The sequence below is a fragment of the Miscanthus floridulus genome, chromosome 5 (genome assembly GCF_019320115.1).
Source record: "Miscanthus floridulus cultivar M001 chromosome 5, ASM1932011v1, whole genome shotgun sequence".
NCBI classification, from domain to species: Eukaryota; Viridiplantae; Streptophyta; class Magnoliopsida; order Poales; family Poaceae; genus Miscanthus; species Miscanthus floridulus.
In genome coordinates this window covers 24,424,685-24,449,781 of record NC_089584.1, presented here as the reverse complement: position 1 = coordinate 24,449,781, position 25,097 = coordinate 24,424,685, and the positions used below count along the sequence as shown (strand labels likewise).

Genomic DNA, 25,097 nt, shown 5'->3' with positions numbered 1-25,097 from the left:
CCCATCGCCGCGAGCCTCGGCCGACCCTCCGCTTCGCCCGAGGCCCCTCACCACGGGCCTCGGCCGATTCCCCGTCAAAGGCCTCGGCCGGGCCACCGACCCTCTGTCTCGCGCAAGGCGGACTCGGCAGCACTCCGCCACCTCTTCCTTCTCCCGTCCCTCTGGCAAAACGTCGTGTCACGACGTTTAGGCCAACTGCTGCCCCTGACAACAGCCGCACGCCCGGCACAGTACAGCAGAATGGCCGATGGGACAGGAGGCAGGACTGGGCAGGGGTTACCCGCCACTGTACTAACCACCGTGACGCCCATGCCTCACTATGCTGCCAACTCCTGCACCGAGGACAATGCAGCGTGGGGAGCCACATCTGGGCTACTGTAGCCTCGGAATCAGTACCCAAGGCCAATAACTCCCCCCAAGGACCTCGACAGTTTGCTTCACGGGCTCGGCAGCCTGAGGGTCCATGACCACCGAGCCCCCCGCGATGGCTCGGCCTCGGCATAGCCGCTGCCCCCTACGACGTCATTACACGGCAACCCGCACGTCGCCCGCCATGTCCTGCATCAAGCCGTACTGGAGCCCCACGACGCACAAGACCGAGTACGACCAGCATGTCACTTCCGCACGTCCCATCGAGGCGCTCAACCACTCCTGACAAATCACACGACGGCGCAGTGCAGCGACGTGGCAGACCAGACGTCCGTCACGTCAGCACCCTGCCATCCACGACGGGACTGTGCAAGGGTTACCGGCTACTGTGCTGCCTAAACTCCTGCACCAAGGACGGACACGACGTGGGGAGTCAGAACCGGGTTCCTGTGACCTCGGGGCCAGCGAACCGACCGCTCCGCCCCGCTCGAGACCCCCGATGAGCCTCGGATTCCGCCTCGCCCGAGACTCCCGGTAGGGCCTCGGGCGAACTGGCCATGCTCCGCCTCGCCCGAGGCTGGGCTCGTCCCGCAATCTCGTCACCTCCACCTCAAAAGTCACTCTGGCAGGCTATCGCATCCAATTAATGCACCCAGCTGCCCTCACTACGAAAGCCACGATCGGCAGTATGCCGCGACAGGACAACGGTCAAATCGCCTTTTTACCATCCCTTACTGACGATACAGGGCACCGTATCCTGTAGACGCATGTTCGGCACTGTTCCGCCCAAATCAACTATCGACGATGGCCGCCCAGACCTCACATTGCCACCCGCTAAAGGCCTCGGCACAGCAGGCCTCAGCACAGTGGGTCTCGGCCTCAGCGCGATAGGTCTCGACACAGCCTACTACAGCAGCCACCAGGCCTCGGCATTTCACCAAGTCAACAAAAGTACAAGAGCGCAGCATGTCGTCAGCCTTGAAGACCATACCGACTAGACATCGACTGGAACTCCCACGACGCCATACTGCTTCAGGGAACGGAATACGTCAGCAAATAGTAGCCTTCTCATGTACCTCTCGCTTCCTCCTTGTAACTATAAAAGGAGGTAGCCAGGGCCATTTCTGGGGGGGGCGGGAGGACAAACACACCGATAGAATCACGCACTTCCACGCTGCTTGGGAGCAACGTCCCAAGCAGTTCGCACCACCCTCGCCGAGACCTGGGGCTAGCTCCCTCTCTCACTCAGCTTGTAACCCCCTACCACGAGCATTCCGGTGCAAGGAATACAAGATCAATCTCTCAGACTGGACGTAGGGCCTCGACTGCCCGAACCAGTATAAACCTTGTGTCTCTTTGCATCACCATCCGGGATTAGGGACACGCAGTACAAATTCACTCGTTGGTTGAGGGACCCCCGGTTCCAAAACACCGACATTGTGTATCCGGAGAACAATAGGGAGATGCTGCCGAAACTTGGTCTAGGATTAGAGTAGAGCATGGAAACTAACCCTATCTACACATCCTTGGGCTATCCAAAAAATATAGACAATTCGAAACAGATACGGTTATAGATATGCAAAGATCTACATATTTCCAACCGTGTCTCTTTTGAACGGGAGATGCCTAGCTAGGTTACATGATATACGAACATCATATGGAAAGAGGGGTGAGGATGCCTCACCTTGCTATCCTACAAAGTGACGAGTCTAGGACGATGGGGAATGATCTTTGCAATAGCCTCCTGCAACAAACGAACATAATAGTGTCAATTGTAAATTTTGGTAGCACCTCCCCTGCATGGTGAGGTAACCAAAACCTACAACAAAGCAACGGGATGATGGCCGACAACCACATACACATCTTATACCTTGCAAAACCATGGCAAGTCGAAGGTGTGGGGCGGCGGGAGGGCAAGGCGGACAGCGACTATAGGGTAGGGTAGGGAGCGGCGGCCATGTAACCTATTAAAACATAAAACAAGCCATGCCACTTGTCTACTAAAATTAAAACAATCTTGGAAGTGCATATCTAGTACATTAGACAAGTACAAACCCCAACTATTCTAACAATAGTCCAAGGAAGGACTTTATCTGGGAGAGTTAATTTCAGTCGTAGCAAGACAAGGCTATAGCTAAAAGAAACTAATTGTCATGCATGACCCAGGGAGGGTTCATGCTGATACTAGTCAAATTTGACAACAATGATAGCTAAATAACTAATTGAACTAGCATGCCACTCCCACATTTCATCAGTAGAATCCCAACTATACCTAGCTTAGGCATGGCATTTCTTGTTGAAGCATGAACCATTTAGCAAAACCTACCCTTCTATAGTCCTACTATTACCTAGACCAAATGCATTTGAAATATGACTAGCGACTACTTGTGTAACCAACTCATCTTTTCTTTGCAAATGATTAGATGCACCAACTAACATTTTATTTGATCTTTCAGTTGATAGCTTGCATCTAGGTGGTCAAGGCTCTAAGGAGAGCATGTGCCCCTAATCAGACATAGGCTCAAAGTAGTGCTAAGGTTTATAGGAAGGTTGAAAACAACACAATACACTAGCAAATTATTGGGGGTTTAGAGTTTCTAGCAATACACTAGCAAACTGATCTACTAACTCATGCTCAAATAGACATTTCATCACACTAACTCTACATCACATTATCTGTTTAACAACACAGTTGAATATAACTACAACATAATCACATTATCATATTGAATTGAAGGAGGGGATGCTTGTTGGTTGGATGGCTCACCAAAAGTTGAAGGAGAGGATATGGGCGGTGGCTCTCCTGGGGCCGATGACAGTGACGATGTTGACTGTGGGGATGGGGATAGCCCATGGCAGACAAGGATAGGGACAGGGCGAGGGGCCTAGCACAGGGAGAGCCGAGGGGCGATGACGGCGGCCGGAGTGCAATACGACACCTAGCCGAGGGCGTGGTGCGGTAGGGCACGGTGCAGCATCTGGCGGGGGCATGGGCGGCCAGGGGCACGGGCGGAAGGGGGCACCAGTGACCGAGGGCACGGTCAGCCGGTCAGGGGCATGGGCAGCCGGGGGCGCGATGGGATCAGTCGGCCGAGGGCGTGGTCTGCTGGTCGGGGGCACGATCAGCCGATCGGGGGCGCGGTGCGGCGGCGTGGCGTGTGTGTGCGGTGTGGCGTGTGTGTGAGTGTGTGCATGTGTGTGCGGCTAGATGGGCAATATGCGCAAGGTTTGTCGAGTGCCCACGATCTAGCACTCGGCAAAGCCTCGGTTTGTCGAGTGCTAGATCGCGGGCACTCGACAAACCAGTTTTGGTTTTTCCCATTTTTGAAACCCTACTGCGCATGGGTGGGGCTGGTGAAGGGGTTTGTCGAGTGTCCTAGGTCTGACACTCAGCAAACCCTAGCTTTGCCGAGTGCTAAATAAGGGGAACTCGGCAAACTTATTTTTTCCCATTTTCCTTCTCCTTCTTTTCCATAACATGTTTTACTAAATTTGCTCTGATGTACTTTGAAAATACCTTGTCAAATTCACTCAACAATATATATTTGTTTTTTCTACAAATATTACTCCATTATTTCATGCAGTTATAGCTTAAATTCAATTTGTATCAATTAAAATTCTATAATTGCAGTTAATAAATTAAAATTATCAAACGGATCTAAAGAATTATTAAAATTTCACACAAAACAATCTATGTTCTCTATTTCCTATGCAAAAAGTTTTGAAGTCAGATCCCAATTTGACCATCACTTTGACTTCAAATCTTACCAAATCATTCTCAACGCTACGATTCTTCTTTTAAGATGCTTCGGTTTATACGCATCGTACAAGATAGATTATGCGAAACCTTCTCAATTTTTTACCATAGCCTCCACATATGAGATCTTGACAAATCTCATGATTTTCAGACTTCGTTTGCTTTTTTTAGAATTTAAAAATCATTCGGCCACACGTTTGTGGTCGTGTTTCCTGAACAAGATATTCAAAATTTCTTTTGATTTCCCAGGTAAGGCCTCACACTGGACTCAATAACATGAATATCATTTTTCTACTCATTTTATTCTATTATTTGAATCACTTGCGGTTCAAATTTGATTTATACCATAAAATTCCTTGAAATGCAATAAATTAATTAAATATAGCAAACAGATCCAGAAATGTACCAAATCTTAACATGGAGTACCACATGTTGTATGTGGAGAGTAGAAAAAGTTTCAGTATTAGAAGAGAAAAAAATTATAATTTCATGCAGTTATAACTCAAATTCAATCTATATCAATTAAAATTCTATAATTGCACTGAATAAATTAAAATTATCAAACAGATCCAAAAAATTACCAAAATTTTACACGAAACAATCTATGTTCTCTATTGCCTATACAAAAAGTTTTAAAATCAAACAACAATTTGACCGTCACTTTGACTCTAAATCTTACCGAATGCTTCTCAACGCTACGATTCTTCTTCTGAGATACTTCAGTTTGTAAACATCGTACATGACAGATTGTGCGAAACCTTCTTAATTTTTCACCACGGCCTCCACGTATGATATCATGAGATCTTGACAAATCTAATGATTTTCAAACTTCGTTAGCTTTTTTTAGAATTTAAAAACCATGCGGCCACACGTTGGTGGTCGTGTTTCCTGAACAAGATATTCGAAATTTCTTTTGATTTCCCGGGTAAGGCCTCACACTAGAGTCAATAACATGAATATCATTTTTCTACTCATTTTATTCTATTATTTGAATCACTTGTGGTTCAAATTTGACTTATACCAAAAAATTCCTTAAAATGCAATAAATTAATTAAATATAGCAAACAGATCTAGAAATATACCAAATCTTAATATGCAGTACCACATGTTGTATGTGGAGAGTAGAAAAAGTTTCAAGGTCAGAAGGGAAAAAACTTATTATTTCATGCAGTTATAACTCAAATTCAATCTATATCAATTAAAATTCTATAATTACACTTAATAAATCAAAATTGTCAAACGGATCCAAAAAATTACCAAAATTTTCACACGAAATAATCTATGTTCTCTATTGCCTATACAAAAAGTTTTGAAATCAAACCCCAATTCGACTGTCACTTTGACTCCAAATCTTACCAAATCGTTCATTTTTCGTTCTGAGATACTTCGATTTGTAAACATTGTACGTGATAGATTGTGTGAAACCTTCTCAATTTTTTGCCACAACCTCCACGTATGATATCATGAGATCTTGACAAATCTCATAATTTTCAGATTTCGTTTGTTTTTTTAGAATTTCAAAATCATTTGGTCATACGTTCGTGGTCGTGTTTTCTGAACAAGATGTTCGAAATTTCTTTTGATTTCCCGGGTAAGGCCTCACACCGGACTCAATAACATGAATATCATTTTTCTACTCATTTTATTCTATTATTTGAATCACTTGCGGTTCAAATTTGACTTATACCAAAAAATTCCTTAAAATGCAATAAATTAATTAAATATAGCAAACAGATCCAGAAATATACCAAATCTTAACATGGAGTACCACATGTTGTATGTGGAGAGTAAAAAAGTTTTAAGGTCAGAAGAGAAAAAAATATTTGTTTGCCGAGTGCTAAAAACATTCGATAAATTTATTTTTTTGCCGAGTGCTAAAGAAAAACACTCGGCAAACTTACTTCTTTGCCGAGTGCCACTAACGGACACTCGGCAAACTCCTAACGGTCGGCACACTAACTGACGGATGTCCACGTGGCGGTTTTTTGCCGAGTGTCTCTCGTTTGCCGAGTGTTTTTTCCTGGTTTGCCGAGTGGTCTTTTTTCAGCACTCGACAGAGAGGTTGGTATGCCGAGTGCCATTATTTTGCCGAGTGTGGTTTCTGCAGCACTCGACAAACAACTTTTTTACCGAGTGTCTGATGAAATAAACTCGGCAAATATTTTGGCACTCGACAAATTTGTTATTTTCGGTAGTGGTGCAGCGCCGTAATGGCTAGTAGCGGCTAGTGAGTAGCACGGACTAGCCACTGGCCACCATCTATATATCAGTAAAAAATAGCACATGCCGTTCCATCTTTCTAGAATGGCATAGTGTTTGTTGAGTGTTAAGGTGGTACACCATCGAAGACTTTGTTTAATTGATATGAATGATTTTGCCGTTGGCTGTAGACCGTAGAGCTTTGCAAAATGGAGAAAGAAATAGATTGATTTGAAAGTCTACGTGGGAAAGAACTGCATAAACGGGTGAGATATGTTTAGTTTGAACAATTTATCCTTTAATTTATGAGGAATTTAATAAAATATACTTTCTCATATCTTGGATTTAGAAAAAAGACCTGGAAAATGGGAATGCCAACTCCCCGATTGTGTCTAGCAGGAGTAGTACTAGGAAATAGAGAAAAAGAAGAAAAAAGGAAAAGAAAGAAAAGAAAAAGAAAAGAAAAGGAGATCAGTGCCAAGACTCTAGACAATCCATGAGGATCGTAACTTAAATTTCTCGACACATCACAGATTAATTGGAGCAGCTTTGCATGACATGCCATGCCAACGGCCCATGGCCATGACTATGGCTTTCATCGACATGGAATATGTACGGCGTCTCGTTGCGATGATGAGATGAAAAACATCTATGCTATCTGCACCTGCTTTGTGAATCTATTCCGCACGGCACGATCGAGCAAAGCGGCAAAGCAGCGAGAGCATCGCCGATCAGCTCGCACGCACGCACGCGGCCGCTACCCACGAACGCATGCAGATGCAGAAACCGGCAAAGATATATGCCGTGTTCCCATCTCCATTCATGCCTAACTAACAGCCCAGGACAGGAGCGCACGCGGTATGTTCACAGCATATCGCCCCTGCGGATCGATCGGCGCCAAAAGATCCAGCCAATGATTTCTTTTGTTCCCAGCGGCAGCCTTTGCATTTCTTGCTTTTGTTCTTGTTCAGACCCAAAAGATTTTATTTCCGATGGGAATCGCATCTGAATCTGCCGAATCTGCGTCCGATCGGTCCCCGTTCCTGCTTTCTCCAAAACCTTCTTTTTTGACCCGGGAATCTCTCTTTTTCTTCCTAAAGCCACCCATCTGTGCTCCCTTCATTCTCATTCTCAGTCTCAGCCCAGGCTGCAGGCTGGGACAGTCCATCTGCCGTGTGCATCCATCTGCCGGACAGTCCAGCACTCCAGCTGCTGTGCTCAACACTTCTACTAATAATAACAACTTCTAAATTATTAGCAAATTTGCAGTTTTTTTTTCAGTGCCACTGAATGTTTAATTTCGCAGCATGCAATTTAAGATAAGAATAGAAAGGTGCGGATGAAAAATACTGGATGAATAGCTTGATAACTGCCTAACTGATAAAGGGCAACTGGAATTATGCATGCTGACAGCGGGGCATTTATTCACACAAAATGCCCTCCATCAACAGGACTACTATGGATGAACTAAGCCTGGGAACCAGTGCATGGAATGGAACCCTATGTACACAGACACAGGCACAAGGCATCATTCATCTTTGCAAGTAGGTAAGGCATCATCCAGACTACCAGACAGCCACAGGCCACAGCTTTGTAGAAAGCAGATAGGATAAAAGTACGGTAGCGATGTCTGATAACTCACAAAATGCTGTTCGAGCTTTCTTTACATAGTTCAGTTCAGACTAAGAGACAAAAAAAGATAGGGAATCGGTTACACTAGTCACTATGCAACAAACAAACAAACAAATGTACACTATATACACTTTCTAGTGAACAAATTGCAGTAGCGAATCTAGCTGAAAACATCATTAGAGTCATCGGGCCAACTTCATTGCATCATGTAAATTTTCTTAAGCTTAAACAGTAATTTGCTAAAGGATTTACAAATTTTGTCGGGGTTCGTCGGTACCTTGCTGGATTCGCCCCCGACGAATGTATTGTTAGATAATCTACTACTTCCTTGTGTAAACACAGTAAGGGAAGGCGACGCCGAAAAGGTCCCCTGCTGTGGTACTGTAGCCGCTGTAGAGGCAGGCGCCGAACGGCTCATCTGCCGGACTGTAGCCACATGCAGGGACAGACGCAGAAGTCAGTCCTGCTGTGTTATCTAGTCACTATTGCAGCATGGGGGTTGTATTAGGACTAGATGAATAGAGTTGTATATATAGTCTGCCACTGTAACTCAACAAAGAGAGTTCAGATTTGTCATCTCCTATACAGGGCTCCGACCAACGCTGGTGTCTCTGTCGTGTGTGTATGCTCTGTTCTCCCTCATCTTCTACCTCTAGCCATAGTGTGTGGTCGGACAACGCTCTGTCGTGCTCGGCCGTGGTCGGCAAAACTGGTGAGTGGTTGACTCACCTGAGCCGGTGATCCTGTGGGCCAAGCGCACAGGATCACCGGCTCAGATGAGTTGACCACTCACCAGTCTTGTTGAGCACCCACTAGTGTTGTCGAGCACTCACTAGCTAAGCCGACCACGAACAAGCGTTGTCCGACCACACACACTATGACTAGAGGTTGAAGAAGAGGAAGAACATAGCATACACACACAGTACAAGCACCAGCATTGACCGGAGCCCTGTATAGGAGATGCTAGAGGAGATGAAGGCGATCGAGGAAAACGAGACATGGCAGCTCGTCGGTCCACTTCCAGGATGTCGTCCGATCAACCTAAAGTGGGTGTACAAGGTCAAGCGGGACGATCTCGGCGCCATTGTCAAGCACAAGGCGTGCCTCGTCGCTTGAGGCTTTGTTTAGCGTGAGGGCATCGAGTTTGAGGAAGTCTTTACGCCAGTAGCGCACATAGAGTCTGTCCGTTTGCTACTAGCCTTGGCAGTAGCAAAAGACTGGCGCGTCCATCACTTGAATGTTAAATCGGCCTTCCTCAACGGCGAGCTGGCGGAGATGGTCTTCGTCAGGCAACCTCCAGGTTTCGCCGTCAAGGGAGAGGAGCACAGGATGCTCCGACTGCGCAAGGCGCTCTACGGGCTGCGGCAGGCCCCACAAGCATGGAACGCCAAGCTTGACGCCACGCTGGGCGAGCTTGGATTCCAGCGGTACGCAAGCGAGCGCGCGCTCTACACGCGACGACGGGGGAAGGAGGAGCTCGTCGTTGGTGTGTATGTGGATGACTTATTCGTCACCGGCGCGTGCACGAAGGACATCAAAAGCTTCAAGCGTGAGATGGCGGCTCATTTTCGAATAAGTGATCTCGGCGCACTCTCCTACTACCTCGGCATCAAGGTGAGACAGGGGAAGGAGGAACTCACGCTCGGTCAGAGCGCGTATGCCTCGAAGCTGTTGGAGCGGAGCGGCATGGCTGAGTGCAAACTATGCGCGACTTCGATGGAGGAGTGGCTAAAGCTGACAAAGGCCAGCACCGCGGCGAAGGTGGATGCAACACTCTACCGGAGCGTCATCGGTGGTTTGCGCTACCTAGTCCACACGAGGTCGCACACTACGTTTCGCCGTGGACTACGTCAGTCGCTTCATGGAAGATCCTAGAGAGGATCACTGGGCTGCGGTGAAGCGACTACTGCGCTACGTCAAGGGGACGGTAGATCAGGGGATCATCTTCCCAAAGACCAGTGGAAGTAGGCTGCAGCTCACTGTGTTCAGCGATGCAGAAATGGCGGGGGACATCGACGGACGGTGGAGCACCTCTGGAGTGCTCGTCTTCCTTGAGTCGGCTCTAATTTCATGGCTGTCGCTGAAATAGAAGGTGGTGGCGCTATCTATGTGCGAGGCAGAGTACGTAGCGGCGGCCACAGTGGCGTGCCAAGTTGTGTGGCTACGCCGGCTGCTGGACGAGTTGACCGGTGCAGAAGCTCACCCACCAGCACTGATGGTGGACAACCAGCCCGCCATCGCCCTCGCGAAGAATCCGGTTCTGCACGACTGGAGCAAACACATCGACGTGAAATTTCACTTCCTCAGGGACTGTGTCGATGGAGGGCAGATCGTCATCGAGTTCATCGAAACTGGTCGGCAACTCACGGACGTCCTCACCATGCCGCTCGGACGTCTTTGACTCACGGAGCTAAAGGAGATGATCGGCATGGAGTGGGTACAAGGGATATCAGTAGGATTAAGGGAATAATTGTTAAATAATCTACTACTTCTTTGTGTGAACACACAGCAAGAGAAGGCGGCGTCGAAAAGGCCCCATGTTGTGGTACTGTAGCCGCTGTAGAGGCAGGCGCCGAACGGCTCACTTGCCGGACTGTAGCCACATGCAGGGACAGGCGCAGAAGTCTGTCCTGCTGTGTTATCTAGTCACTGTTGCAACATGAGGGTTGTACTAGGACTAGATAAATAGAGTTGTATATATAGTTTGCCACTGCAACTCAACAAAGAGAATTCAGATTTGTCATCTCGTATACAGGGCTCCAGCCAACGCTGGTGTCTCTGTCATGTGTGTACGCTCTATTCTCCTCATTCTTCTACCTCTAGCCATAGTGTGTGGTCGGACAACGCTCTGTCGTGCTCGGCTGTGGTCGGCAAGACTGGTGGGTGATCAACTCATTTGAGCCGATGATCCTATGGGCCAATATGTATTGGTGCGATGATGCTAGAGAAGATTACAAGACATAAATAACACATGGCAAATTCTTCGGTGAGAGTTTATACTGACAGCCGGTACCGATGTTCTGCATCTCATGAAGATAAAAGTGTGATGTGCTGTTGTGCATAGCAATAGCATAGGACATATTAGCATTGTGCCAGGCTGCCAGCATCATAACAATGTCTGCCAGCCACACACCGCAGAAAGCTTTGGCAAAGCGAGCGAGCGATGGAGCGAGCAGCAGTGGCTGTCGCTCGCGATGATCGAACATGAGTGTTATTAGGCCCTCCACAATGTCGTGCATGAGTGGTGTTTAAAGAGGAGAGAGAATATCTAGGCGTTACTTCACGTGGGAGCGATGCAAATATTTGCTCCGCTGCTTAGCCGATGCCCAGTCCTTAAAAAATATTTTTTTTTTGCTTTTTGGCCTCACCTTGGTGACATATGTGTACGGCTTGCTATCCTGGACAGCTTGTTACTTTATTAGGCGTGGGCCCCAAGAGGTTTGATGGCATCGATTTCTGTATATAGAACATTGCAGCCATTATGGTTTTTCGATTTTTCTCTGGCATTGTTCCATACTGTGGAGGGCCTTACAGTGACAGCACAATGGCGACAGAGGATCCAGTTCCATCCGGCCTAGTATAAATAGGCACCCGTGTGTAGGCTCTTCCTGACCGATCATCGGTCGACCAACCGAGCAATGAACCGTAGATCGACCTGACGATGGATAGCTCCTCAGATGCTCATGGGTGAGTTGTTGCCGCTCTTTGAGTCTTGAGGTCACAACTATGGGTGTGTTTAGTTCGCGAAATGAAATTTTTTGATATCACATCGGATGTTTTGAGAATGTCGGAAGAGACTTTCGGATATTAATAAAAAAAACTAATTACATAGCTTGTCTGGAAACTGCGAGACGAATTTATTAAGCCTAATTAATTCATCATTAGCGCATGTTAGTTACTGTAGCACCTATGGCTAATCATAGACTAATTAGTCTTAAAACATTCGTCTCGCGATTTCTAACCAAACTATGTAATTAGTTTTTTTCCGTCTATATTTAATACTCTATACATGTGCCGCAAGATTCGATGAGATAGTTTGGGGTAAAAAATTTTAGGAACTAAACCAGGCCTACATGTGTGTTTATGCCTTAACGTACATCCCTTTGAGTTTGAGGTAAATGCTGCCTACCATGCTCGGGACACCTGGATTTTGTGAACCACTTCTATCACAAAAATATAAGTCCATCAGTGTTTGTTCGAAGTCATTTTTTGGTTTCACTACCAAAGTCTATAATTTTATATAGGTTGGCAGCATAAAATTGGTATTACTAGAACCATTGTGAACATTATCTTTATAATTCATAGTAACCTTTTTCATTTAAGATAACTCTTTGTAGTTATTGCTACTTTGTTAGTGAAAGTTTCTTTTCGAACGACCGGTAGGAGTTTTGTGTGGCACGTTTGATAGAGAAGAAAAGTGAGTTTAAGCTTGAAATAGAAGTTCGAAAAGAAGGGGAAAAAGCGTGAAGTCATATATAGAACTCCACTAGAGGACCACTCTCTCAGACATGATCTCTTTGAGCTCTTTTCCCCTGCACGCCACGAAATGGACACATATTGAAAGGAAACCCCGACATTTAAAAAAAAACGAACGGGGCATGAGAGTGTGTCTATTTCATTGTTATAGGAGAAAACAGACAATTTGTTTTAATGGGAGAGAAAACAAGCTATAAAGATTACTCTCTCAACACTAAAATCACAAGACTTTTTACTCCTACCGCAATCCATGATCCTGGTTCGTGCAAAAAGAGATAGAGGGCTTGTTTCACGTTTCTCGAAGATTTTTGTGTTTGGTTCCTTCCAAATCTCTAAAACGATAAGAAGGGCAATACTCCTAACCGCCTTGCAAGGGACATCTGCCATGGTGGTGATTTTAGTCCACCACTCAAGGCACTTTCGGTCGGCGGCCATTCCTCCGGTTGAAGGCCTGGTTGTGAAATCTATTCCGCCGTGTAGCTCCGTCCAAATGGCAAGGCATTTTTTAAGTTAGAACAAAATCCAACTGAACTCATATTTATGATCAGCACTATGAACATATGCTGGGAATCCTGTATAAAAATAAAAAGAAAAGTAAAACTATGCTGAATTGCTGATGCAAGCAACTAAGCAAACACAGACACAACAAGTCCATCGAGAAGTAACGCATTCCTGTGATTTGTTTTTTTTTTTTTTTGGCAGGCGTCACAAGTGCGCGGCATGCTTCCGGCAGTTCAACAAGATGGAGCACCTGGTGGAGCACATGCGGGCGGCGCGGCACTCGTCGCACGAGCCCCGCTGCGACATCTGCCGCAAGCACTGCCGCTCCTTCGAGGCGGTCAGGGACCACCTCGGCGTCGGCGGCTCCACGCTGCCCAAGGCCGCCAACTGCGCCGACACCTTTGCCTCGCGCGGCTGCATCATCTGCCTCCGCGTCCTCGCCAGCGCCGCCGCGCTCGGAGCCCACCGCGCTGCGTGCCGGCTCTCGCGCACCCCACCGCCGATGATGCCGAGGGCGCTGCAGCATCACCAGCTGCCGGCGACGCAGCCGCAAGGAGTAGGATGCGCGCTCGCGCTGGGCTGCAAGATGGTCGGCGCCGGCAGCGACGGGTCGCTGGACGTCTGCGCGCGGGTGTGCGTCATCGACGAGCAGGAGAACATCCTGTTCGAGGCCTTCGTGAAGCCGCTGCTCCCGGTGACGCACTACCGGTACGAGACGACGGGGATCCGGTCGGAGCACCTCCGCGACGGCTTGAGCACGACGGTGAAGAACGCGCAGCGGCGGGTGGAGGAGCTGCTGCTCAACGGCGAGCAGCAGCCGTGGAAGGTGCGCACCAGCCTGGGCAGGGCGAGGCTGCTGGTCGGCCACGGCCTGGACCACGACCTCGACGCGCTGGGCATGGACTACCCGGCCTACCTCAAGCGCGACACGGCCACGTACCCGCCGCTGATGAAGACGAGCAAGCTCAGCAACTCACTCAGGTTCCTCACGCTCAAGTACCTCGGCTACGAGATCCAGACGGGGCGCCAGCACCCCTTCGAGGACTGCGTCGCCGCCATGCGCCTCTACCGCAGGATGCGCGGGCAGCAGCACCCCCGGGGCGGCGACGCCGACGCACCGGCGGCGACCGCGGACCAGGCGTTCCCGGCGTGGAGGCAGCGGGAGCTGGAGCGCATGACGCCTGAGGAGCTCCTCCGGCTCTCCACGCCGGACTACCACTGCTGGTGCCTCGATGCGTAGGTGGCCGCGACAAGGCTTGGACATCTCCGGCAGGGCCAGCCAGATCGAGCGCGTCGTGATCGCGTCCCATGAGGATGACGTGGTCGTGGTTAGGATTCTGCACCGTTCAGCCATTCGTCAGCTCCGGCTCAAACGGATTTCTGTAGTATCTAATCTATCTAGAGCTACTCCAAAAGTACAATCCACCCGTATGATTGAGGGAGAGGGACCTGTGGTGGATCGGTTCGATATAAACGCGTGTAAGAGTATATATGATACGCCATAATTGCATCTAGGAGTATCAGTTGAAGTCAGCATGAAGAGCTTCTCATCAAGTTTGATCGCATATCATTGCCAAAGTGGTTCGTGCACTTAATCACTCCGTTCTAAGTTATAAGTTACTTTAATATTTTTAGTTCATAAATTTTGCTATATATCTAAACATACGTTATATATCTAAATACGTAGTAAAATAGATATACCAAAAAAAAAAAAAAGTCAAAACGAGGAGTGCGTAGCAACGATTTACAGTCTTGTTGCAGGACCTCACACTTGACCCAACGAAGCATGGTTTGATTATATTTTCCAGGAATCAGTTATTTTTACATAGAAAAGCGCATAAAACATGAAAAAAAATCATATCTTTAAAAAAGGCCATTATTGAAGGTTCTGTAGTTCAATAGACGGCAACGAAGTGAAAAGTAACAAATTCAATTAACTTTGTTTGCATTCTCTTCCTGTGAAAACAATTTAGGAGTAAAAACAAAAACATCTATAGCATCTTACGTATCTTCAGAGTCCTCACCAGTTCTTCGCCGGCAGGTCCGACTCGAAGATGACCCGCAACCACAAACAGTTACGGTGATGTGACAAATTGATGATAGGCTCTTTCTGGACTCTTGAGCTATAGTTGAGCAATTCTATAAAAATCAGATTTTTAGGGTGTTTGGATCCATACACTTAGGAGGTGTCACATCAGGTATCATATTTATCGTCACATCGATGTTCAGATAAAAATAATAAAACTAATTGTAGAAGCCATGACTAATTCGTGAGACGAATATATTAAGCCTAATTAATCTATCATTAGCACATGTTTACTTTAGCACCATATTGTCAAATCATGGACTAGTTAGGCTTAATAGATTCGTCTCGCAAATTAGTCTCAATCTATGCAATTAGTTTTATAATTAGTCTATGTTTAATACTCCAAATTGTGTCCAAACATGTTTACTGTAGTCGATGTGATAGAGACTAAATTTTAGAAGGTGGGAAACAAACACTCCCTTTATATGGTATTTAAAATAACTATGGATCCTCCATTTAAATACATCTGAGTGAATGATCACCTATTGCCTCCTAAAAGATATTTAGCGAAATATAAATCCATATATCTAGCTAAAAAGAAGGAAGGCAAAGAGAAAAAAAGGCCAGCAATAAGTTGCTGAGCATAGGATGCAGAGAGAGCTATAGCCATGGCTGCCTCGAGACATGAGTGCTCTGGCACCCACCCTAGCCCTGGTGAGGCGGTGACCACCCCCGGTGAAGCGGTGACCACCTAGGGCCTGCCCCTCTGGCCTTGGCGGGCTTCGTTGGCCTCCCTCCTAGCCCTGCCATCTCCTGCGTCAGCGTATCCCAGTGCTTTCTTTGTGTGCTTTTCTATTTGCTCGACATTTTTACAACTCTTCCTCCTCCCTTCCCGTGGCTTCTCCCAAGCTCAGCTTTCCCTAGTAGAGATCAGGAAGCAATGCTTTGGTGTAAGTTTGATTTAACGGTGAGCACGAATGGTGTTGGTTGTAAATTTCTCCTTTCAGAAGATTTGGTTGCTGATATCCTTTAGGCTACTTTGGGTGGAGTGGCAACAAACTTCAATGTCTCATTGCTTGATCACCATGTTTTCAAGTTCTTCGTCTCCTAAAAAAAAGTAGGTTTCTTTGTTCGTAGTCTCCAATCTTATTCTTGTGATCCATGTTCTTCCACCTTTGGGAAGATGATGGACCTAAATGGGTTCGCGAGTTTCACAATTTTCTCCATGAAGAAGAAGCATCATGGAAGAAAGTGGGTTCAAATCCAGTTGCATCTAAGGCTTCTTCTGCTAGGTTGTTAGGAATCCACCTCTAACGGGTGTCAATCATGTGCCAACTGGTAAGCATCAGTCTTAGCCTAACAAGACTTCAATCTTTCATTAGTCTTTTCAAGAGTATCTGCTTTTGATTAATTGGAAGAGTCAAGGAATTATGTTCATTGTAAGGAAAATGGACCTTAGGTCCATTTACTTTGGATTTTGGTGGTTGATGACCAACACAACCAAATTGGACTAATGAATTTACAAGTGATTGTTTTGTAGTTCAATAGGATGCAAGACGTGACTTGGACAAATGCGACATGATGATCCGATGATCAACACCTTAAGCAAGACCTTAGGAGCACAAGAGAAGATCCAAGATATCAAGCAAAGTCTAAGCACGAAGATAGGAACCAAGCCGCACGCAAGATCGCGAAGAAACGAGCTCACAAAGGTAACCGGATGCTAGAGGAAAACGACCAGACGCTCCGATCAGGAGGCTCAGCAATAGCAGCAGCGACCGGACGCTGATGGAAAGCGACCGAACGCTCTGATCAAAGGCTCGACAATAGCAGCAGTGACCGGACGCTGGACTGGACGCTGGTGGCAAAACAACCAAACGCAGGATAGCAGCGTCCGATCGAGTACAGAGAGGTTCCAAAGCGGCAAACTTGCGACCGAACACGTCCGGTAGCATGTGACCGGACGCTGGCAGCGTCTGATCAGTTGTTCACGGCTCTAACGGTCGGGACGACCGGACGTGTTCGATCAGGACAACTCCAGCGTCCGGTTAGTAGCAGAAAAGCAGGATTTCGTCCTCAACGGCTACTTTCCCAGTGGGGCTTATAAATACAACCCCCAACCGGCCTTTTGGTAAGTGTGGAGCTGAGGAAACATACCAAGGGTGTTGATACACCATTTTAGTGATCTCCACTTGCATAGTGCTTAGTGTTTCAATAGGTGATTAGCGTAGTTGCTATGCAAAGTGCTTAGATTGATTAGACCACCACTTATGCGCTTGCTCTAGGTTTAGGCCTAGTGTTTAGTGAGGTTTGCATACCTCTTTCCACTTGGTGCTTGCGCGCACCATTGTTGTACATCGGAGGGGCTTGTAGTCTTGCGAGATCACACCAACCGTGTTTGTGGTGTGGCCGCCACCGTGTACCGGAGGGAACAAGGCCCATGGCATTTTAGCCGGAAGCTTGACAGTGAAGACGACAGGGAGCATCTGGGAGAGGCTTGCCGGAAGGCACGTCGGAGATCCACTTGCGCGTGGGGAAGGCCCGAGGCTATCTATGGAGTTACCCGACTAGGAGCTTTGCCCTTGCGAGAGATTCCTTCTGAGGAGCTCCAACGAGGACTAGGGGGAAGCTTGTGCGCTTCTCGATACCTCGGTAAAAATACGGAGTTACCCGATGAGAGTTTGCATATCTCTACCTTGCTCTTTAGCTTCAACATTTACATTGATTGCATTACTCCTTTTGTGATAGAGATAGCAACATACTAGCAAAACCGTAGTTGCATATTTAGATAGTTTATCTTTTACATAGGTTTTGCTAGGGTTAGAAAAAGAGGCCATAGTTTACGAAGTAATATTTTTAAGTTGCCTAATTCACCCCCCCCCTTAGGCGTCACGGTCCACTTCAATTGGTATCAGAGCCAGGTTGGCTCAATTTGGACCTATCGACATAGAATTTTGTCCCGTGCCGAGGACACACGCAGCAAGCCAGAAGGGTCCACTCGATGGAGCAGATCCGCCTAGCTTCAGCGCAAGGGTGGTCGATCCTGTGCAATCCTCCCAAGGCATGCTAGTCAATTTGACCCTACAATTAACAAGGAGAGAAAGTTCATCAGTAATTAAGGGCGAAACTTGCTGGTGTTACCAGACAGTTCCAAAAGTATGGCTGTGAGAGCCGATATATAAGGAAATCGACTAAATAGCTGATCCTACTATATTCATGAGAATAAGTTAGTTAGAGCTCATGGGGTCGTGTGAAGAAGAATCAATTATCATTCAGAATAAATATCATTTAAGCAAACATTAATCAATGGCAATATGATATCGATGATGGTCGGTTTATACTGAGCCAATGATTACAAGTAACCGAACTCCTATTTATATAAAGAAATAATTCAACACCACTCAATCATCTAATAAAGATAAATTTAATGAACATGTTAGATCTCATCTATCACTATGACCAGTGGGGCATGAGGCAGAATCATGCAGGCCGTAGAAACAACAATAGACTCAACGATCCTAACTCATTACTAATATCAATATGGCATGAGGCAGAATCATGCAGGCCGTAATACAATAACAAGATCATGGGGCTAACACATCTTTCAACTTATCTCTACTTCAATGATCTCGTGATGTGAGCTGTTCATGAAAGCATTCGATATCTGCTAAACAGCCGATTCAGGCATAGCGCACAGTTAAGGTCATGCCTTCTCAGGAACGGATCTATCAACTAACGATTCGCACTCCATGGTGCTAACAGTGGGGTAAGAGGCAGAATCCCACAGGCCATGATAACAGGCCATGGAACGGTTCTCGCTAACCAATAGATTTACTCAAGATCGAACATGCCTTAACCGCACACTATGCACGATTAAGATTGATATAAAAAACCAATAAAAATATAACTCATCGTTTAAGATATAGATTAGATTAGTTTAAGATTAGCAAACAATGGGTTAAATAAGATATAAGGCCAATTTAGATCAATCTCAATCGGACAGAGTGATATTGTTATAATTAGATAAACAATGAAAGCAATAAGCAATATCGGTAACTTAATGAATCTACCAAAGACTGCCATTCAAAGGTAGAGCCGATAACTTGACCTCGATCTAGTTCAAGCAGTGGGGTGTAAGGCAGAATCACAGACCATACTTGAACTAGGCAAGAGTCGATAACTAGTCTATACTAGAGTCGCAGTGGGGGTCGACCGGATCAATTGAGCCATACAAACAGAGGTATAGACCATAACGGTACTTACAGACAAGCAGTGGAGGTCGACCGAATCGATGCAGCTGTACTCGCTAAAGAACTCACCGAGATCTACTCTACTCCTACTCCTAAGGGGTGGTCGAAGCTAAAAAAAGTAATTGACTTATATTTGATTGATTGATTGATTGATACACCGGGGTTTGGTATTTATACCTGGAGCCTAAACATGAATCCTACTCGAGCACGATTTGTTACAGACTTTGGCATAAAAATGAAAACATTCCTAGTTTAAAATAACTTAGACTCTAATCTTTCCCTTTTTGTAGAGTCCAACATGTTTTCGTCCTGGCGTCGAGCGTAGCCTCTGTCGTTATCCGCTGGCGCTGTCCGAAGAAAGTCGATTCCTAGATTTTGCATCTGAATCAGCTGTTTCTGATTTGCCCGCAACTGATCCCTTGATGATATGATTCTAGGAGCTTCTGGGTCCCTGTGACTCTCCTTCCAAATTTTGGTGTAAACACATGCCCCCAATTTTGGGACAAAAGAAATTTTGTTCCAAAATTACCATGTCCGTGCTCCCGATAGGCCCGTAGTCACAGGTAAGGAATCTTGGGGTCTACTATTCATCGCCATCCATATCAAACCATGAGCCCATGCTTCAAAACTTTTTCAGAGCATTATTGCTTCACGGGCGTTTGGACTCATCCTTCCAAGCCAGCTATAAAATAGCTATCCGACCCTGGTGAGAGCAAATTCAACAATTCAGCCATGTTTCGCTTTTATCTGCTTCCTCGGGTGTCTTTGATCCCGCTGGATCCTCTGTGGTTTATTCTTTTGCTATGTAGATCTTGAGCGGTTAGGAGAATTCTTGTGCATAGGATGATTGTGTCACTCATTCTAGTGCCCTATCGAGCAAGAGGATCAGCTATTGTAGTTAGGAGAATTCTTGTGATATCACCTGAGTCTTCTCTCCATGCTCACAAAGTTGTCCTAGTGTTTGCAAGGGCTAAAATGTGTGGACACCTTCCCCTTGTTTACTCCACTGAATGCCCACTGGGAAAGCTACCGGCTTCTTCCCCATAGTTTCCCATTTTACCGAGAAATCGGCTGATCACATGCTGGGCGGGCGGTTTTTCCCTCTTCTTGGGTACAATGGGCCAATGTCGATTCGTGTCATGATGACCTTTGGCCCTACAGGGTTCAGGCTCCCTTCAATCCAAAGAAGCCTTGATAGGTTGATCTCTGGTCAATCTTTGAATCCATTTCTGATATTTCACAATTTTGGGGAAGCAATGGGTCTGAGTCCATTATCTCTTCATTATTCGTCCCCTGAATTCCTGGGGGTGTCATTCCGGTGATTCGCTTGCATGACATTCTGAATCACATTAGGGAGGTTGCCCTCCGTGGCGTTTGTCATGGTGCAGCTATGGCGTTGGCTGCTGTCCAAGTCCGTTCAGGTCAAGATCGCCGGCTCCTTCCCTACGACTTTCCGGATGCATCGTACCCTGGGGAACATGAGCGCTTGGTTGAGGATTTTATGAACATAGCCAATTTTGTAGCTTTCAATACTCTGGCTGACGATATAGTAAGCAAAGTATTCTCTGGCCCGTAGCTTGTAATAGGCGATGTTTAGCAAATAACTTCCCCGTCTTGAGAGATTTTTCTTTTGCTTCGTGATTTGTATACATCGCTCTGTCTGTGTTTGCCTCGCTTCTATAGGCAATACATCATATCGGCTCTTACCCCCTTGGGTCTATTTTTGTGCTAGAGGCGATACCTTTCCGATATCGGCTATTAAAAGTCATCGACCGAATCAAATCTCTTGTTAAGTATTGATCCAAACACTAGGATAATATTTCTTCAAATATTTCCCATTGATTGCTCGGCCAAATTCTTCCTTTCCTTTTAGTGTCTCCAAAATGTAAGCATTACCAGGCACACAACGTTTGATTTGATAAGGTCCTTCCCAGTTGGGCGACCATTTACCAAATTTATTATCCTTTGATCCGATCAGCAATTTCACTTTCCATTGCAAGTCTCCTTCAGAGAATTGCTTAACCTTAACCTTTTTATTGTAATATTTTGCAACCCTCAACTTATTGGCTTTGATGTTTTTGAGAGCATGCATCCGAAAGCAACTCAAGTCCTCCAAGTTGTCCATCATGAGATTCTTGTATACTTCTGTCGACAAATCATTATGCAGGGTGACACGCCTTGATCTCGTCCGAACTTCCCAAGGAAGAACTGCATTATGGTCATACACAAGTTCATAGGGTGATGCTTTAATTGATCCATGGCAGGCCATCCTATATGCCCACAACGCCTCACTCAGTGTCAAATGCCACTTCCTTGGTTGTTCTTCAATCTTCTTCTTGATCAACTTGATTATAATCTGGTTGGATGCCTCTGCTTGGCCATTAGCCTGAGCATAATAAGGAAATGAATTTAGTAGCTTGATACCCATACTAGCAGCAAAGTCCCTGAATTCTTCCGACATGAACATTGTCCCTTGATCGGTAGTTATAGTTTGAGGGATCCTAAAATGATATACAATGTGTTCCCTGACAAAATTGATCATGTCCTTTGAGGTTACCATCTTTAAAGGAATTGCCTCAACCCATTTGGTGAAGTAATCTATTGCTACCAATATAAATTTATGCCCTTTGCTCGAAGGTGGAAAAATCTGGCCGATCAGATCAATTCCCCAACCTCGAAACGGCCATGGCTTAATTATTAGATTCATGGCCGATGCAGGCGATCTCTGGACATTGCCAAAGCATTGACAATCCTGGCACCCCTTGTAATATTCAAAACAATCTTCCAGCATTATTGGCCAAAAATATCCAGCTCTGCGGATAATCCATTTCATCTTATAAGCCAATTGATGAGCTCCACATATCCCTCATGCACTTCTCCCATCAATACCTTAGCTTCTTCTTGGTTTAAGCATTTGAGCAACACTCCGTCGACTGTTTTATGATATAACTGCTCATCCAACAAAACATATTTAGTCGACTTATACCTTAGCTTCCTAGTAACCTTCTGAGATGGATCCCTAAGGTAATTGGCTATTTCAACTCTCCAATCATCAATTGAGGCTTCACTACTCAATATTTCCCAAAATACATAATATCTTGATGCACTTTGAGCTAGATGGTTAGCTTCTTGGTTTTGCGTTCTTGGGATATGTTGGAAAGAGATGTGAAGAAACCCCTTGATTAACTTTTGGTAGCCGTCATAGTATTCTTTCAAAGTCTCTTCCTTGCAGTCATATAGGCCGATCAACTGATTAATAATTAACTGTGAATCTCCAAATACCTTAATTGCTTCGGCCTTTACTTCATGGAGAAGTTGAAGTCCTTTGAGAATAGCCTCATACTCCGCTGATTGCTGGTAACCATTGGTTCAGTTGGGAAAGCAAACTCAAAACTTGCCCCCCGAGGCGAAATGATAATAATACCAATGCCACCACCCTGCTTGCATGATGATCCATCAAAGAACAGTGTCTAGGGCATCGGCTCTGCATAACTAATGCTTGGCTTGTGATGCTGAGTGATAAAATCGGCCATTACCTGTCCTTTGACTGCTTTAGCCGATTCATACTTCAAGTTGAATTCCGATAACGCAAGAATCCACTTTCCCATCCTTCCATTTAGTATTGGCATTAATAACATGTGCTTAACCACATCAGCCTTAGAAACAATCGTGCACTCGACCGATAATAAGTAGTGTCGTAATTTAGTGCAAGAGAAATATAAACATAAGCATAACCTTTCGGTGGGAGAATATCTTGTTTCAGGATCTAGTAGCCTCCTACATAGATAGAAAACAACCCTTTCTTTTCCTTCAAATTCTTGCACCAGGGCCGATCCAATTGTCTTGTCATCGGCCGATATGTACAACTTAAATGGCTTACCTTACTAAGGAGGGACCAGCACAGGTGGACACTTCATATACTCTTTTATTTCTTCAAATGCCTTCTATTGTATGTCACCCCACGTGAATTCTTGATTATTTTTCAATCTCAGCAAGGGAGAAAACGGCAGGATCCTTCCTGACAAATTTGAAATGAATCTTCTGATGAAATTAATCTTTCCCAGCAGAGACTGTAACTCTATTTTGGTGGTTGGGGGAACTGCTTCGTCAATTGCCTTTACACTTTTCTGACCAACTTCGATTCCTCTTTCGTGAACCATGAATCCTAAAAATTGTCCGGCTGATACTCCAAAAGCACACTTGTTAGGATTCATCTTCAAACCATGCTTCCTCGTGCATTCTAAGGTTTCTCGCAAGTCAGCTAGGTGTTCTTTGTATCCCTTAGATTTTACCATCACATCATCAATGTAAATCTCAACAATCCTACCGATCAACTTATGGAAAATGTAATTCATTGCCCTCTGATAAGTTGCACCGGCATTCTTTAAACCAAAGGTCATTATGACCCATTCAAATAGACCAATTGCGCCAGGCACCTGAAAGCGATCTTTGCTACGTCTTCTTTAGCCATGAAAATTTGATTATATCCTGCATTACCATCCATGAAACTAATAACCTTGTGTCCGGCTGCTGCATCCACTAATATATCAGCTATCGACATTGGATAACCATCCATAGGTGTGGCTCTGTTCATATCCTTGAAGTCAATGCAAACCCTCAATTTCCCATTCTTCTTATATACAGGGACAACATTCGATATCCTCTCCGCATATCGGCACGGCCGGATAAATTTTGCTTCCAGCAACCTTTTAGTCTCATTTTTTATATCATCAAGCACATTCAGGTTGAATCTTCTTGGAGCTTGTTTAAACGGCTGATGTCCAGGTATGATTGGCAACCGATGTTCGATAATCGATCGGTCCAAACCAGGCATCTCATAGTACTCCCAAACAAAGCAATCTTTGAATTCCTTTAATAAATCAATCAATTTTTGTTTATACTCGGGATCCAACTTAGCACTTACGTACGTCGACCTAGGTCGATCTCTAGGACCAATATCTATCTCTTCTAATTCATCGGCCGACGTGAAGCCCTGTCCTAGTTTGCCATTTGTGCCATCTATTGGATTATCCAAATTCTCAGAGCTAACTGCTTGGATCGGCTATTGGCTTTCGCCACTGACTCTGAATTTTGACGGCAACAGAAAAGCCATTTGGATATTAGCCGATGGTTGCCTCTTATTAGCTATCTGTTTGGTAAGCCATACTTGAGTTTTATCGGGTGCCTGAGCCTGTTCCATCTCTCTATTCCTTAGGCGTTGCACCCTTCTCTTCTAGCTTCTTATCAATCCTTCGGGGCACCATTGGCCTTCCTGCTAGACATGCTCCCTTTGGTTGCTTCCTTCTTCTTGATCAGCCCAGTCTTGGTCAACAATTCTTTTTCTCAGCCGATCATGAATATTTTTATTTTTTAAGCGTCGATCCATGTTATTATGATGATATGCATCCTGGGCATGGATAGATCGGTGGTTGATCTGAGATTGCCTAAACTCCCAATATTGATTGCTGCATTCTGGACAGTCATGTCTAGTATGCAACTTCAAACCTTCATTCCAGCAGTATCTGAAGAAAGGACAATTCCAGTGCGATTCGGCTTGTTTCCTTTCATACCTTTCTTCTTCCAGTTGACGCTGGTATTTTTGATCCTCTAACTATCGCTGATAATCCTTTTCTTTCTGCCGCTGCCACTTATTCAACAAGATTCGAGATGCGACCCATGGCTTTGATGTCTCTGCTTTCGACGTCTTTCCCTGCTCGTATCGGCTCTTTTGTTTGGCACGACATTTTCTCATCTCTCTGTATTCATCGGCCGATATTCGCATCTTGGGATCAACTGTTCTAGCTTCTCTTGATTTGGCCGATGTTAGAACTTTAGTTTTTCCTCTGAATAGCCTGACATCAACCATATTTTGATCCCCTAGAAAAGG

The 25,097-nt window shown here is 45.6% G+C and overlaps 1 protein-coding gene across 1 annotated transcript; it reads left to right on the top strand.

The window, feature by feature from the left end:
* Nucleotides 1-13,144: 13,144 nt before the first annotated feature.
* LOC136451794 (uncharacterized) lies at nucleotides 13,145-14,375 on the top strand. Its single transcript, XM_066452478.1, has one exon. It carries the CDS (start codon nucleotides 13,176-13,178, stop codon nucleotides 14,172-14,174), a length of 999 nt encoding a protein of 332 aa, XP_066308575.1. The 5' UTR covers nucleotides 13,145-13,175; the 3' UTR covers nucleotides 14,175-14,375.
* The last annotated feature ends 10,722 nt before the right edge of the window (nucleotides 14,376-25,097 follow it).